Source organism: Piliocolobus tephrosceles, chromosome 13 (assembly GCF_002776525.5).
Source record: "Piliocolobus tephrosceles isolate RC106 chromosome 13, ASM277652v3, whole genome shotgun sequence".
NCBI classification, from domain to species: domain Eukaryota; kingdom Metazoa; phylum Chordata; class Mammalia; order Primates; family Cercopithecidae; genus Piliocolobus; species Piliocolobus tephrosceles.
Genome location: NC_045446.1, coordinates 97,963,618 through 97,981,241, shown reverse-complemented (window position 1 = coordinate 97,981,241; position 17,624 = coordinate 97,963,618). Strand labels below are relative to the sequence as shown.

The 17,624-nt window shown below is 37.4% G+C and overlaps 1 protein-coding gene across 3 annotated transcripts in view; it reads right to left on the bottom strand.

Moving 5' to 3' along the window:
* Positions 1-17,624, bottom strand: part of ATM (ATM serine/threonine kinase) — a 132,800-nt gene that overhangs the window by 76,877 nt on the left and 38,299 nt on the right. For all 3 annotated transcript variants that reach the window (XM_023208184.1, XM_023208186.3, XM_023208185.1), the window contains exons 18-26: positions 17,380-17,579; positions 14,847-14,929; positions 14,600-14,755; positions 13,410-13,485; positions 13,165-13,295; positions 6,474-6,591; positions 4,896-5,069; positions 3,164-3,333; positions 1,572-1,818 (exon numbers count right to left, since the gene is read on the bottom strand). In XM_023208184.1, coding sequence (XP_023063952.1) covers positions 1,572-1,818; positions 3,164-3,333; positions 4,896-5,069; positions 6,474-6,591; positions 13,165-13,295; positions 13,410-13,485; positions 14,600-14,755; positions 14,847-14,929; positions 17,380-17,579 — 1,355 coding nt within the window. The remainder of the gene's footprint in view (positions 1-1,571; positions 1,819-3,163; positions 3,334-4,895; positions 5,070-6,473; positions 6,592-13,164; positions 13,296-13,409; positions 13,486-14,599; positions 14,756-14,846; positions 14,930-17,379; positions 17,580-17,624) is intronic.

The following is a 17,624-nucleotide window of genomic DNA, read 5'->3' as shown; positions in this document are numbered from 1 at the left end:
GCTGGGATTACAGGCACACATCACCATACCCAGTAGAGACGGGGTTTCACCATGTTGGCCAGGTTGGTCTCGAACTCCTGTTATTTAATTTTTGCTGTTCTTCATTCTTGAGGCAAGTGTTTCAATCAAGACTGAACATAATTACTTTTCCCTCCAAAACCTATTCAGGCTCTAAAAATTGCTGTCTTTTGGTTTGAATACATTAAAAAAGAATAGTAAGATTAAGAATGGTCAGAAGACTAAGCTGGGAGATTGAATGGGAGTGGCTAGAGGCTGTCTCTCTCAAATCCCATAACCTCTGGAGTGCCTATTTCTGTTCCAGCTGTCTTTGGGAAAGGAGTCCTCAGCTCACCAATTCCCTTCAGACGGCAGACTTACAACCAGTTCTGAATAGGTCCACCTAAGCAACTGAGGAAATGAGAAACTAAAAAAAAGGGTCTCTTGAAGTTTACCTAATATTGACCAAGTTTGGTTAGTTATCCCTTACTTATATCCAAAATAAATAAACACATAAATAAATTTGGGGTGACCATAGCGTTTTTATCTTAAAAAATTTATATGTATGTTTTAATATAAGTTGCTTCAAAAAATTTGGAATGTATATAAATTATTATAAAACAAACGAAGCTTGTTAAATCCTTCTTTACTTGACTCCTTCTTTTGACAAAGATTTAATGAATACCCAAAATATATTATGTGGTTGAGATACATCAGCCAAAAAAAAAAAAAGAGAGAGAAATGTATGCCGGAGAAGACTGGTAAATAATTAACATAATTGAAAAGTAAATTATGGTCCAGCAAGGTGGCTTACACCTGTAATCCCAGCATTTTGGGAGGCTGAGGTGGGAAGATCACCTGAGGTCAAGAGTTCAAGACCAGCCTGGCCAACATGGCAAAATCCCGTCTCTACTAAAAATACGAAAATTAGCTGGGTGTGGTGGCACACACCTGTAGTCCCAGCTACTTGGGTGGCTGAGGCAGGAGAATTGCTTGAACCCAGGAGACAGAGGCTTCAGTAAACTGCGATCATGCCACTGTACTCCAGTCTAGGCAGCAGAGTGAGACTCTGCCTCAAAAACAAAAGCAAAGACAAAACAAAAAAAAAAGTAAATTGCATCATATGTTAGAAGGTAATAAGTGTCATGAAAAACCAAACAGCGGGGTATGAGAACTATAGGAATGAGGGATGGTTCTTATTCTTGAAAAGTGGAAAGCTTGGTGAGACTGAAGAGAGGGTGAAGGTTTTCTGTACACTGTTAGTATTCCTTGACTTTAACAACCAGTTTGCATTCGTGTATTACTGCAGTTAAAATACATTTTTAAATGGCAGAAGAAAATTATTCAAATGGTTTTCTGGGTTATTTCTAATTCAAAACATTTCTACTTAGTTAAAAGCCAATCAGAGGGAGAGAACATGACATAACCAAAAAAATTCATGGGTTGGCTATGCTAGATAATGATTACCACAAGCTAAGTTTCAATATATAAATAAGAATAAATAGCCTTAAAACTTAAAGGTTATATCTCAGATCATTCAGGGAATGAAAAGTAGATAAAAATTGAAGCCATACCTGTTTTCCCAGTAAGTTTTCACTTTTAAGCATATCATAGACCTTGGTAGCAGTCTCTCTTTGCTGTGCCATCCCACTGTCTCCTGTACCCTCATAGGCAAAATAAGGAAGAATATTTACAAGAATCTTTGGAAAGCAGTCTGTTAGAAGACTTTTCCAGTCCTCTTGAATCTGATTAGCAATGGACTTCACCTCATCAAAATGACTTCTAATCACCAGATGTGGAACCAAAACCTTATAACAAGATCTAAAAATATGAAAATTTAAAATATAGATTATATATAACTTTTCCAAGTAAAATTTTATAAAATAGTTCTTAAAATACTGTTTTAATACCATCAGCATTAAAGTATCACAGTTTATCCAGATTATTAAACATTCTTTAATTTTCTAAATGGAAAAATTAACTAAATTCTAAATAGTCACATTAAAAAAATAAAAAAGCTTAGAACATACCACTACAATTATGGGATTTAAAAATGGGGACCTTGTTCAGTAGCACCCTTAGCATAAAGAAAAAACAAAACAATAAATAAATAAAAATGGAGATGTGAATTTATATTTATTTCTTCTGCATAATCAACTAATGTAAATGAAGTTGACCCTTGAAAAACATGGGTTTGAACTTATAATTGCATATTTTTCAACCAAATGCAGATAGAAAAACAGTATTCACGGGATGTGAAAGTCTGTATATACAGAGGACTGACTTTTCACATACGTGAGTTCTGCAGGGCTGACTTGGGGACTTGAGTATGCAGATTTAGGCATACATTGGGAATCCTGGAATGAATCCCTCGCATATACAGAGAGATGACTATATTGTTCTTGCCAAAATGAATGAACCGTAAGGAACACTAAATTTACTTCTGTAGGAATATCCTTCTTAAAGGAAGTTACCTACATACAACTCATAATCTATTAAAAAGCTCTATTAGGATGGGCCTGAAACTCAGTCTGTGATCTACTACATGTAAAATGCATAGCAAAGTCCATAACACAGAGCATGCTCAACAAATATGAGATGCCTTCCCATCATCCTGATACCTAAACATTACTTTTTGGTTGTTTCAAACCTCTCCATTTTCAAATCTTTCTTCTACGGAGTTAAAGTTAGCAAAATAAAAGTTTTACATTAAGTTTCTAACTCTAATAGAAGTAATGACTAAACGGCCTATAGTCAAGCAACAGAAAAGAAAAACAGGCAGAAATAATCAGCTACTAGTAATCTATCTTCAATCTTTTCCAAAGGAAAGATGATCAAATATTAAAGCTGAAAGGAAACTGAAAGATCTCCTTGTGTAACTTCCTTACTTTACATATTAAAAAACCAAGGCATAGACAGTCTTTATGTGGTTTAACCAAAGTCACATAGCTGGTTGTTGGCACAGCTAGGACCGGATCTGAAGTCCAGTGACTCCCTTCAATACATTCTTATTAAAAGAAGCTGTCCCGCTTCTCATACTATGTAGCCTCCCACACACGTGTGTGTATGGGTATGGTAATGTGTGGTGCTGGTGATAGGGACTTGCTAAATATTGTTAACTAATTTTAAATTAAACAAATTTCACATATGTCATGTATAAACTTACCTATAGAAATCCTCAATATTTGTGTAGTTTAATAAAATAAAAGGAAAAGAAGATAAGTTGTATTCAGTATCTTGAAGATTTAGCCATTCCAAAACCAGATAATCTAAATGAGATGTCATAAAGTCTTCTAAACATCTATATCCAAAAGTTTCAGAAACTTTCTGTAAAACCTGCACAAACCAAAAAGTCAATGTGTTAAGAAAAATGAAAAAAATAAATCATTTAAATGCTTGTTAATATTATTTAGAATAAGACCTAGAAACAACATTCATTTAACTTTTCTTCATTTCCTCATCTATGAGATGGGAATAATAATTAAGAAAATGTACTCAACTGGCACAGTATCTGACACACAGCAAACCCTTAATAAATGTTAAGTAAATAAAAACATAAAAATATGCATAAAAACATAAACAGTTTCCAACATTTGGCTATACTTAAAGGAAGATTTAATGTAAGATTATTAGCCAGGCATGGTGGTTCACCTGTAATCCCAATGCTTTGGGAGTCTGAGGAGGGAGGGTTGCTTAAGCCCAAGAGTTCAAGACCAGCTTGAGCAACACAGCAAGAGCCTGTCTGTACAAAAAATTAGCCAGGTGCCTGTAGTCCCAGCTACTCAGGAGGCTGAGGCAGGAGAACGGCATGAACCTGGGAGGCAGAGCTTGCAGTGAGCAGAGATCGCACCACTGCACTCCAGCCTGGGCGACAGAGCGAGACTCTGTCTCATAAAAAAATAAAAATAAAAAAGTAAAAAAATTAGCCAGGTGTGGTGGTACATGCCTGTAGTCCCATCTACTCAGGAGGCTTGGGAGGATTGCTTGAGCCCAGGAGGTCAAGACTGCAGTGAGCCATGATTGCATCACCGCACTCCAGCCTGGGTGACAGAGTGAGACCCTGTCTTTCAAAATAAATAAATATAAAGAAATAAATAAAAATAAAATAAAATTATTCCTCTCAGGCTTAAATCCAAATAAGGAAAAATCCAAACAATACATACCACTTATGATTATTAGGTAATGTACTTGTATACTTTTAAGAAACACCAAACAAGTCTTATACTGAGAGGTAAAAGGCTAACTGATTATAGGTTGGCTTACTACAAAGCACCACGGAAACTATGCTGGTAGAATGTTAACTGGCATATCAGTCCACTGACCTACCACTGATTTATCGCATAAAAATTTGCAATGGAAAGGCCAGGAACTTCCTAAACCATAAATGCTGAGGGGACGGAAAAGAGAGGGGGCCAACGTTCTATAATACTGTGCTGATATAGTAATTACAAGGCTTGGACCCTAGTCCTTCTCCCCTGATAATTGAACTTAAAAGCCTGATAGTTCTAAAATTTGACTTCTGGCCCTGCCAAATCCCAATGTGGTGCCCCAGTATCTACCGGGCAAAACACCTATACTGCTCTTGTCTCCATGTGTTTCCCTCAATAAATACTATTTCCAAAAGCCTGGTCAGTCTGGTGGGCAAGTCATTCACTCTTGTTAGTTCAATGAAAGCCTTGTGAAATGCTCTTAAATGGAATGTAAGAAACAACAGTGCATGCACATAAATACACTATTTGAATAGTTTTTATATAACTGCTTTCCAATATTCCCAACCTAAAAAATAAAACTGTTTCCTAGTCTTAAATAAGTGCCACTTAGAAAATCTACCTTTAACTTTTTAAATTATTTCATAGTGACCTAAGGAAGCTTATAGTAAAATACTCATCCACATATACCTTTTTCACAAGGTGAGGTTCTAATCCATTCTCCTTCACAGATTTACATAGGGCAAACAAAGCCTGTTTTTCACAGATAGGGCTACAGGATAAAACCACAGCTATCAACATCAGTAAAACAGATTTTCTATTATAAATTTCATCCAAAAGTTCAGGGTTCTCAGCACTATGGGACTTAAAAAGAAATTAAAAAAAAAAAAATGTAATGTAAAATGTAAATGCTTAACAACCAATTATAAAATCCCAACTGAACTCCAGATTTTTTGACTAGCTATACACATTTAAAAAACCTCCTACTCACTAATCCTAGTTCTGTCTTTTGGTACAAGAAACAGTAAGGACCAATACCTTTGCTAAATCACAAGCACTGACATGTTTAAAAACACTTATGAGCTTTCCACTAAGTCAATTCCTTCACCCATTTTTTATAAGACACAGATCTATAATATCCTGGCTAAAAATCTTTTACTTTACTCAGAACCAAACCAAACATTATAGTTATACTCTACAAAATACAGAAACATTTAATAACTGAAACAGTGTAATTGGATTGCTTGTAACACAAAGGATATTTGTTTGGGGGATGGATACCCCATTCTCCATGATGTGATTATTTTACATTGTATACCTGTATCAAAACATCTCATGTACTCCCCAAATACATATATATATACACCTACTATGCACCCATAAAAATTTTAAAATCTAAAAATAAAGCAAAAAGTATAAAAGATCCAAGTTCTTGTATCAACTTTGTTCATGACAAAATGCTTCTGTTAATGCAGTATAAGACAGAGTTAGCCTTTTTTGATAACTGTAATACAATGTTGATTCATACTATAATCTCAAGATATAAAACTTCTTAGGTCTTTTTCTAAATGAATTGCTGTGAGATCAGTATTTTCCCAGTTTGCAGATGACAGGCTGCTTTAAAATGTATAATATACATTATCTCATTAGATTTTATGTTATTTATACTTATCTTTCTAATCTATTGAAATTCTTTTCTAAACTCACATTCTTTCAATACAGTTATTTAACTATCTTAAATACTTGTAAGAAACAAATCAGGGCATAAATAAATGAAAAAATTTGAACTCTAAGATAATCATTACCATAATAAGTATATTATTCTACAGAAATGTGAAATATCACACGTTTCACTGTGAACACCACAATGATTTGATCTTGTGTGAGATTCTTCTCCTCAATCCATTTCTTCCCATTGTCACCTGTTCACTTAATTAGCTTTTAATCAGATCACATATGAAAGGATTTTTAAAATAAAAAAGGAAGTCATTTATACTCCCATAAAAACTCAGTTAAATTTTGGGTTTCTCCATAAAAATGCTAAACCAAAAGAAACATATTAAGGTAAACCAAAAGAAATCTCTATGATTTGGCCCATTGTGACCTAGAAATAATGCAGTTTCATTCAATTCATACAGTTGTTTTAGAGCAGCTTTATACTGTAAACTACTGCATTATAAACTCTCTTATGCCAAACTTGGTAAAGTAATTTATGGGATATTCATAGCAAGCATATGATAACAGCAAATACATGTTACTTAAAATTACCATTTCTCTCATTCCTTCCTGAGCTTTCAAGTATGCATTTTCAAAAGCTGTTTGCTGAAGCCTCAAAGGAAGTGCTTTCAGTAACCTGGAAGAATCTCTCTTCGTGTCCTGGAACAATCTTAAAACAAGCAAACCAACAAACAAAAAGTGAAATAATTTTTTAATTTCAAACCCTACTTGCCAAAGCATATTACAGAATAAAAATAAATCACTCTGTGAGACATAATAACATACTAACTCTTTCTTAAAGACTAATAAAACCTGAGTTTATTTAAAGAGGTTCAGACCAGCAGCTTAGTATTAAGGTCTTGAATACAAAATCTATTTTCTCCTAGAATTGAAGAGGGTCTCAAAATATATTTTAACTATTGCCCAAATTTGAGTGCACTGAACTCAAACTAGCCAGAAAAGATCAACTGTTCTCTTGCCAAACACCAATTAGTTGAGTCCACAGATTCCATTGTCAACCTGCTCTAATATTTAATCACTCTGAAAGTGGGTAAGTTAATGTTTTCATGTACCATCTAAATTTTGTTTTATGTGACGGAAAGAAGTTGATCAGTACACCTTTTGTGTAATAGCCACATATTTAAGGATAACTCTTTAATCAACTTTGTCTTTTATCCTTTTTTAGTAATCGAAGCTTTTATAATTGTTTATGTTCCTCTGATTCTTCTAGTTTCTCTCACTGCTCTTAAAATAGCTGAACATTAGGTATCTGCTATTGTCTGAATGCTTAACCCCTCCAAATGTCATGTTGAAATCTGATCCCCATTAGGTTATGCCTAATGGGAGGTGTCTGAGTCATGGAGGCAGATCCGTCACAAATAGATTAAGGCCTGAGGGTAAGGAATGAGTGAGTTCTCAGTATTCAGTTCCCACAAGAGCTGGTTATTAAAAAAAAAAGGGCGTGGCACGGCCTTCTCTGCCTCCAACCTTGCTTCCTCTCTCACCATGTGATCTCTACACACACTGATTCCTCTTTGCCTTCTGCCATGAGTCTGAGGCCCTTACCAGATGTAGATGCCATACGCCAAATAAACCTCTTTTCTTTATAAATACCCAGCCTCAGGTATTCCTTTATAGCAACACAAAGGGACTAAGACAAAATCTAACAAGTGTAAAAAAAAAAAATGAATGCTACTTGCATGTCACTCTTGAATTTATACTTTTTGAATCTTCAATTTTTCTCAATGCCACCACTACACTGCTGTCTTATTACATTCAACTCAGTCTTATATTACCTCAGTCCTTAAAGTTCAGCATACATTTGCTATCTTTTATCTGTGAAATTTAATAAGGACGTGAACTACTAAACACACTCATGAGAAATCCTTACAATGCATTATGGTCTTACTAAAAAAGAGTTCCAAACCTGAGGAGTTAGACACAAAATCTAGTTTATGAAAACATTACTGTCAACATAGTCAAATACTGAAATATTAGTTTTAATACTTTATGTGACTGCTGAACAATATAGTGATCTTTTATTATTGATCACTTACATTTGACCAGTAAAGTTACTCAAATGATTTTCAGCTTTGATGTTTTTGGAGCATCATGTAATTTTTTTCAAGTACATTCATTTATTTTAAAACAGTTATTAGATACCTATCACATGCCAAGTATTGTTTTAGGTGCTAAAAATACAATGAACAGAACAGACAAAAACCAGTGCCTTTTAGGAACATATATACTAGTGGAATAGGGAGAAGTAAATATATTAAAATATGTTTCAAGTTATCATAAATGCTAGAGAAAAATAAAACAAGGGAATAGCAAGATGGCAAAATAGGAACAGCTCTGGTCTGCAGCTCCCAGAGATCAGCACAGAAGGTGGTGATTTCTGCATTTCCAACTGAGGTACCTGGCTCATCTCATTGGAACTGGTTAGACAGTGGGTGCAGCCCATGGAGGGAGAGCCGAAGCAGGGTGGGGTGTAGCCTCACCCAGGAAGCGCAAGGGGTTGGGGAACTCCCTCCCCTAGCCAAGGAAAGCCGTGAGAAGCTATGCTGTGAGGAACTGTGGATCCCGGCCCAGATCTATGCTTTTCCCATGGTCTTTGCAACCAGCAGACCAGGAGATTCCCTTGGGTGCCTACACCACCAGGGCCCTGGGTTTCAAGCGCAAAGCTGGGCAGCCATTTGGGCAGACACTGAGCTAGCTGGAGTTTTTTTCATATCCCGGTGGCACCTGGAACGCCAGCCAGACAGACCCATTCACTCCCCTGGAAAGGAGGCTGAAGCCAGGTAGCTGAATGGTCTAGACCAGCGGATCCCACCTCCATGGAGCCCAGGAAGTTAAGATTCACTGGCTTGAAATTCTTGCTGCCAGCACAACAGTCTGAAATCGACCTAGGATGCTGCAGCTTGGTGGGGGGAGGGGCATCTGCAATTACTGAGGCTTTAGTAGGATGTTTTCCCCTCACAGTATAAACAAAGCCACTAGGAAGTTCGAACAGGGTGGAGCCCACCATAGTGCCACAAAGCCACTGTAGCCAGACTGCCTCTCTAGATTACTCCTCTCAGGGCAGGGTATCTCTGAAAGACAGGCAGAAGCCCCAGTCAGGGGCTTACAGATAAAACTCCCATCTCCCTGACACAGAGCACCTGGGGGCAGGGGCTGCTGTGGGCGCAGCTTCAGCAGACTTAAACATCCCTGCCTCCCAGCTATGAAGAGAGCAGCGGATCTCCCAGCACAGCGCTCGAGCTCTGCTAAGGGACAGGCTGCCTCCTCAAGTGGGTCCCTGACCCCCCGTGCCTCCTGACTGGGAGACACCTCCCAGCAGGGGTCGACAGACACCTCATACAGGAGTGCTCCGGATGCCATCTGGCGGGTGCCCCTCTGGGACAAACTTTCCCAGAGGAAGGAACAGGCAGCAATCTTTGCTGTTCTGCAGCCTCCACTGGTGATACCTAGGCAAACAGGGTCTGGAATAGACCTCCAGCAAACTCCAGCAGACCTGCAGCAGAGGGGCCTGACTGTAAAAAGGAAAACTAATAAACAGAAAGGAATGGCATCAACATCAACAAAAAGGACATCCACACAGAAACGTCATCCAAAGGTCACCAACATCAAAGACCAAAGGTAGATAAATCCATGAAGATGAAAACCAGCACAAAAAGGCTGAAAATTCCAAAAACCAGAATGCCTCTTCTGCTTCAAAGGATCACAACTCCTCACCAGCAAGGGAACAAAACTGGATGGAGAATGGGTTTGATAAACTGACAGAAGTAGGCTTCGGAAGGTGGGTAATAACAAACTCCTCCAAGCTAAAGGAGCATGTTCTAACCCAATGCAAGGAAGCTAAGAACCTTGAAAAAAGGTTAGAGGAATGGCTAACTAAAATAACCAGTTTAGAAAAGAACATAAATGACCTGATGGAGCTGAAAAACACAGCACGAGAACTTCATGAAGCATTCACAAGTATCAGTAGCTGAATCAATCAAGGAGAATAAAGGATATTAGAGACTGAAGATTAACTCACTGAAATAAAGCATGAAGACAAGATTAGAGAAAAAAGAATGAAAAGGAATGAACAAAGCCTCCAAGAAATATGGGAGTATGTGAAAAGACCAAATCTACGTTTGAGTGGTGTACCTGAAAGTGATGGGGAGAACGGAATCAAGTTGGAAAACACTCTTCAGAATACTATCAGAGCTTCCCCAACCTAGCGAGACAGGCCAACATTCAAATTCAAGAAATACAGAGAACACCACAAAGACACTCCTCGAGAAAAGCAATCCCAAGACACATAATCATCATATTCACCAAGGTTGAAATGAAGGAAAAAATGTTAAGGGCAGGCAGAGAGAAAGGTCGAGTTACTCACGAAAGGAAGCCCATCAGACTAACAGTGCATCTCTCAGCAGAAACCTTACAAGCCAGAAAAGAGTGGGGGCCAATATTCAACACTCTTAAAGAAAAGAATTTTCCACTCAGAATTTCACATCCAGCCAAACTAAGCTTTGTAACCAAATAAAATCCTTTACAGACAAGCAAATGCTGAGAGATTCTGTCACCACCAGGCCTGCCTTACAAGAGCTCCTGAAGGAAGAACTAAATATGGAAAGGAAAAACCGTACTGGCCACTAGAAAAACATACCAAACTGTAAAGACCATCGACACTATGAAGAAACTGCATCAACTAATGGGCAAAATAACCAGCTAGCATCATAATGACAGGATCAAATTCACACATAACAATATTAACCTTAAATGTAAATGGGCTAAATGTCCCAGTTAAAAGACAGAGACTGGCAAATTGGATAGAGTCAAGACCTATCAGTGTGCTGTATTCAGGAGACCCATCTCATATGCAAAGACACACAGAGGCTCAAAATAAAGGGATGGAGGAATATTTACCAAGCAAATGGAAACGAAAAAAAGCAAGGGTTGCAATCCTAGTCTCTGATAAAACAAACATCCAACAAAGATAAAAAATGACAAAGAAGGGCATTAGATAATGGTATAGGGATCAATGCAACAAGAAGTACTAACCATTCTAAATATATATGCACCCAATACAGGAGCACCCAGATGTGTAAAGCAAGTTCTTAGAGACATACAAAGAGACTTAGACTCCCACACAATAATAGCAGGAGACTTTAACACCCCACTGTCAATATTAGACAGATCAACGAGACAGAAAATTAACAAGGATATTCAGGACTTGAACTGAGCTCTGGACCAAGCAGACCTAAGAGACATCTACAGAACTCTCCACCCCAAATCAACAGAGTAATATACATTCTTCCCTGCACCACATCACACTTATTCTAAAATTGACCACATAATTGAAAGCAAAACACTCCTTAGCAAATGCAAAAGAAAGGAAATCATAACAAACAGTCTCTCAGATCACAGTGCAATCAAATTAGAACTCAGGATTAAGAACTCACTCAAAATCACACAACTACATGGAATCTGAACAACCTGCTCCTGAATGACTACTGGATAAATAAGGAAATGAAGGCAGAAATAAGTAAGTTCTTTGAAACCAATGAGAACAAAGACACAATGTACCAGAATCTCTGGGACCCAACTAAAGCAGTGTTTAGAGGGAAATTTATAGCCCTACATGCCCACAGGACAAAGTGGGAAAGATCTAAAATTGACACCCTAACATCACAATTAAAAGAACTAGAGAAGCAAGAGCGAACACATTCAAAAGCTAGCAGAAGACAAGAAATAACTAAGATCAGAGCTGAAGTGAAGGACATAGAGACACAAAAAAACCTTTCGAAAAAATCAATCCAGGAGCTGGTTTTTTGAAAAGATTAACAAAATAGACCACCAGCAAGAAGAGAGAAGAATCAAATAGACACAATAAAAAATGATAAAGGGGACAAAACCACTGATCCCACAGAAATACAAACTACCATCCGAGAATACTATACATGCCTCTACGCAAATAAACTAGAAAATCTAGAAGAAACTGATAAATTCCTAGACACATACAACCTCCCAAGACTAAACCAGGAAGAAGTCGAATCCCTGAATAGACCAGTAACAAGTTCTGAAATTGAGGCAATAATTAATAGCCTATCAACCAAAAAAACCCCAGGACCAGATGGATTCACAGCTGAATTCTACCAGAGGTACAAAAAGGAGCTGGTACCATTCCTTTTGAAACTATTCCAAACAACAGAAAAAGAGGGACTCCTCCCTAACTCATCAGCATCATCCTGATACCAAAACCTGGCAGAGACACAACAAAAAAAGAAAATTTCAGGCCAACATCCGTGATGAACATCCATGCGAAAATCCTCAATAAAATACTGGCAAACTGAATCCGGCACATCAAAATGCTTATCCACCACTATCAAGTCAGCTTCATCCCTGGGATGCAAGGCTGAGTCAACATATGCAAATCAATAAACATAAGCCATCTCATAAACAGAACCAATGACAAAAACTACATGATTAAAGGCTCGTGCCTGTAATCCCAGCACTTTGGGAGGCCGAGGCAGGTGGATCACCTGAGTTCAGGAGCTTGAGACCAGCCTGGCCAACATGGCGAAACCCCATCTCTACTAAAAATAAAAAAATCAGCTGGGTGTGGTGGCAGGCACCTATAATCCCAGCTACTCAGGAGGCTGAGGCAGGACAACTGCTTGAAATGAGGAGGTGGAGGCTGCAGTGAGCCAAGATCGCGCCATTGCACTCCAGCCTGGGAGACATGAGCAAAACTCCGCCTCAAAAAAAAAAGAAAATGAATGAAATTATTATATGTTTATTCCAGTACTCAAATATAAAAGATCCTCATGATAGAATCCTTCCAGTGCTTCACTGGATGTTCACTCAAGTAAATATAATTGTAATTAACACAATGTAAAATGCACTAATTATCATTTTATAAACTCACATAAAATCACAGTAATTTCCAAACAGTCCGTATCTCCTGTACGTGGTAGTAGACACACGTCACTCAAGTCAACCACTTGTTAGCTCTGTGGCATAAGCAAGTTACTTTACCTCACTAAGTCACAGTTTTCACTTACAAATTGAAGGAAAGAATAGAATCTAAGTTACAGAAGTGTAAGAAGAATAAACATAAATGCCAGGCACACTGTATATACTCAACAAGTGTTAGCTATTTTTAATATCTCAACTGTGAGGTGTTACTATGTAAGACATTCTACTGCCACCTGCAGCATTCCAAATACTTCATGAATATGTGACCCATTACCTATTGATTGACTCTGCAGCCAACATGCGAACTCGGTGATGATTATCAGCAAGAAATTGTGTAAATACTTCATTTACAGGAAAGTCTTTTCCCATTACATTAAGAATGGCCCATTGTGAATAAGGATCGGCCTATGGGAAAAGAACTGAGGTTAAATACAAAATAGAGAAAAATTACTCATTAACAAACAAAAACTGCTTTAAATTTTTCAATGAAGATCTTACTAATAAAATGTAAAAACTCACCTCAAGCAAAGTTTTAAGGCAGTTTACTAGGGCCATTCTGACAGAGAATGTACATTTCCTCTCCTTTGTTAGATGCCTGAAATCAAGTAAGTTTTCCAAAGTTAAATAATCATTCTGGTAAAAGTACTCAGAAAACTCACTGAATATTAAGGTTATTATAAGTTGCTTCCAATATGTCTTTCTGTGCTAAACTTATTTGTCATTATGTGGACTATACCAACATACTCACCTTCCCAAAAATTCAAGCTAAAAGAAATTAGTTTGAAAGAATTCATTTTAGTGTATATTATTCATTTTATACCATTATGTCTCTTTTTCGGAGGCTACCATAGGATGGTTAACCACATTATAGTAAACTTACTTTAGAAAGAAATTTCTTTGTTAAAGTTTTGTTTGGTATATTGAAGATTTCAAAATCACATTCAGGCCGGGAGCGCTGGCTCACGCCTGTAATCCCAACACTTTGGGAGGCCGAGGTGGGCGGATCACTTGAGATCAGGAGTTTGGGACCAGCCTGGCCAACATGTTGAAACCCCATCTCTACAAAAAATACAAAAAAATTAGCCAGACGTTGTGGCGGGAGCCTGTAATCATAGCTGCTTAGGAGGCTGAGGCAGGAGAACTGCTTGAACCTAGTAGGTAGAGGTTGCAGTGAGCAGATACAGTACCACTGCACTCCAGCCTGGGTGATGGAGTAAGACTCTGTCTAAAAAAAACACAGAAACAAAAAACATTCTATTGATTTAGAATTATTCATCAATCAAATAGTACAAGGGTTCTAAATTATATGTATGTGCTCCTCTGTAAGTATCACGCTGTTATCTCAGAATGTGAAAATATGCATAAAATAACCAGATAAGAACAAGGCCAATTTGTTCACTCTGGGAACATGAACAATTCAACTGATTTTGGCTTGTTGTCCTTTCTTTATTCACTATACATGTCAAATTATTAACTGATTCAAAATTTGCAGAGAAAGGAGTTAAACAGTTTAAAAAACTAAGCCTTAAACAAAAAGCAATGTAGTTATTCAAGCAACTGAGGGAAACACAAATTACATTCTGCTATTCTTAAAAGATGTATTAGCTATGTAGGAAGATCAGAAGAAATCACTGATGTGGATACAAAATTTGCATTCGTATCCACAGATAGCAAAAGAAAAATAAGACCACAAAGTAGACTGTACCTACCAAAATGCTCCAATTACTGTAAGAAACTGTCCTTGAGCGTCCCTTGTGTTCTCGGAGTCCATATTGCTTTGACCTAGGTTTTTCACTATATGAAGGACATGGTTTAAAATAGTTTTACAAACATCTTGGTCACGACGATACAAAGAACACACATTGCTGTGGTAAAAAAAAGTTTATAAGCTTAACAGAACACATCGGTTATTTTATAAATTTAAAGTGAACATAACATAAGGTTTTAATTTCTTACGATAGTGGTTTCAGAAGTTCAACAACATCTTCCATTGGCAAGGGGTATTCTTCTCCAGGAAGCTCCTTTAAAAGCATTAGATACTAAGATGGTAGGAGGGAAAAAAATCAGGTTTATTCACAAATCATTTACTTTAAAAAGTATATAAACATAGGCCGGGCGCAGTGGCTCACACCTGTAATCCTAGCACTTTGGGAGGCTGAAGTGGGCGGATCACAAGGTCAGGAGTTTGAGACCAGTCTGGCCAATATGGTGAAACCCCATCTCTACTAAAAACACAAAAATTAGCCGGGGGTGGTAGTGGGTGCCTATAATCCCAGCTACTCAGGAGGCTGAGGCAGGAGAATCGCTTGAACCCGGGAGGCGGAGGTTGCAGTGAGCCAAGATCGTGCCACTGCATTCCAGCCTGGGGAACAGAGCGAGATTCTGTTTCAAAAAAATTTTTTTTAAGTACATAAACATAAATTCATACACGCACACACATGCGCACACGCACACAGCTGTAAATTTTTAAAAGGTGTATAGTAAAAACAGAAGGCTTTGAAGTCAAACAGCAGAATTCAAATCCCAGTACCACAGCCTTAACTTTTCTGGTTAAAAAACTTGCCTTATGTCATCTAGGGCCTTCATACCCTCATCTGTAGAGTAGAGATATATCACTTACCTGGCCAGATAACTGTGAGGATTAGATAAAATAAACGTAAAAGTCTAGCTTCTATTGTGGGAGTCAATAAATGATCATTATTACCACTGCTGCAGTTAAGAGCTTGAGCAAGATTCTGAAACTGTTAAGTCTCCACTCTCCCAAATAATGCTTGGGGATAATAGACCAGTGGTTGAAAACTATTCTATTAATGAATTTTGGAAAGCAGAAATAATCACGGGCAGGGAAGAAGTCAAACACCTTGACCTATCTTCCCATAAGGCAATCTTGTAAGGCTCTTTATGGTACTATGGACAGAAAGGGCTGTTGCAACGACCAGTTATAATGGTAGTTATTATCTAGGCAGCCAGTTTCCGAGAACTACCAAATAATTTTCTAGCTATACTGAAATAATAAGGGATTTTTTTCCTATTTAAATATAGAATAATATATTTCTTATTCCTTTTCAGATATTAACAAAGGAAATTAAACGATCCTTTTCATTATTTGACATGAGAGTCATGTACATGAGGTTACTGAGTGTTTTGAAGTGACTTGAAACACCAATACTTTAAAAAAAGCATATAACTTCCTCTTGGTCAGGGATAGAGACTTAACTAGAGTATCTGCCAGGACCTAAACCAGGGGCCCAAATAGGGCACAACCAAACTTGTTTTCTTACTCTAAGGGACTGACGTGCATTTTCACCAAGGGTGGGAAACATGACCAGGGATTCCACCAATGACTCAGCCTAGAATTTACTGTGATCATAGGTTCTAATGTTTGACAATTTGCTGGAACTGGGGACATGACCTAGGATCCAACTTGTTCCTCGCTAGGCCAGGGGCTCTACCTCCATATACACTGGGGCTAGGGCTAAGAAAATGGCTCACATGGTCAGATTAGTTATATACAAGGTTGCTGAGCAAATAAGTAAATGAGCAAATAAGTAAAGGTTGAGTGGATAGCCAGGTTTTGGGGTGTTTTTTTAACTGCTAGTAAAGAAATTTATAAATTTAGTCAGAAAAAAAGATAAACTGTGTGATGTTGGCTTGGATTTGAAGGTATCTATCAACAGACAGATAAATGGAAAGGGTGAAGGCAGAAGAGGAATTACTTTTGGAACATTCTCATCAAAGTATAAATCTAATCATAAGGAAACATCAGACAAACTCAGAGCAATGGACCTGTACTATTCAAATACATGAAGGTCATGATAAATAAAGAACTGTTCCAGATTGAAGGAGACTACACAGACTACACACCTAAATGCAATGACAAAATGTTAACTTCCTGATTTTGATGATTATACTCTGGCTAAACAGAAGTGTATCCTTGTTTTTAGGAAATATACACTGAAGTATAAAGAGCATCATGTGTGCAACTTCAACTCAAAATGGTTCAGAGAAAATGATATGTGTATCTGTGTATGATGTGTGTGGAGAGAGGGAATGATTAGGTAAATATGGTAAAATGTTAACTGTAGTATTCTTGTAACTTCACTATCATTTTGAAATCAAATCCAAAAAACTGGAAATATTTAAACTAAGGTCAAAGGCAAGATTCCAACTTCAAACACAATGTTATGTAATATTTTTACATTCAGGGTCTATGTTTCTTAGCCTAATTAAATAATTTATACGAATTAAACCTAAAGAGAATAAATCTATCCAAAACCCATCTAAGTTTTAATATTTCAGCATCCACTTAAATTTGTTTATAGCACATTAAAAGAAAAAGTGTTATTTTCCAACTAGTCTCAGGTTCATTCCTCAAGAAAGCAACTTCAATTCTTCAAAGATACCATGTGATTCTTACATGTCAACTCATTACATTTAGTCAGCAACATCAGATAAAACCCAACAGCTTCTTCATTTAACGTTAACTCACCATATGCAGGTGGAGGGATTTGGTAGGGTCTAGCGTGCTAGAATCAATTAACATTAACAATTTCCTCCGAATATCAGCTGCCCTAAAGGACACAGTATTGGTCTGAGCAGTAGTTACACACAAACACAAGAACTTGAGCATGTCTAAGAAGAGTAGATCTTGCTTTGACAGATATTCTTCAGCTAAAGGATTAATGGCACCTAAAAATAAAAAGCACTCATTAACACAAAGAGAGGGGGCACAAC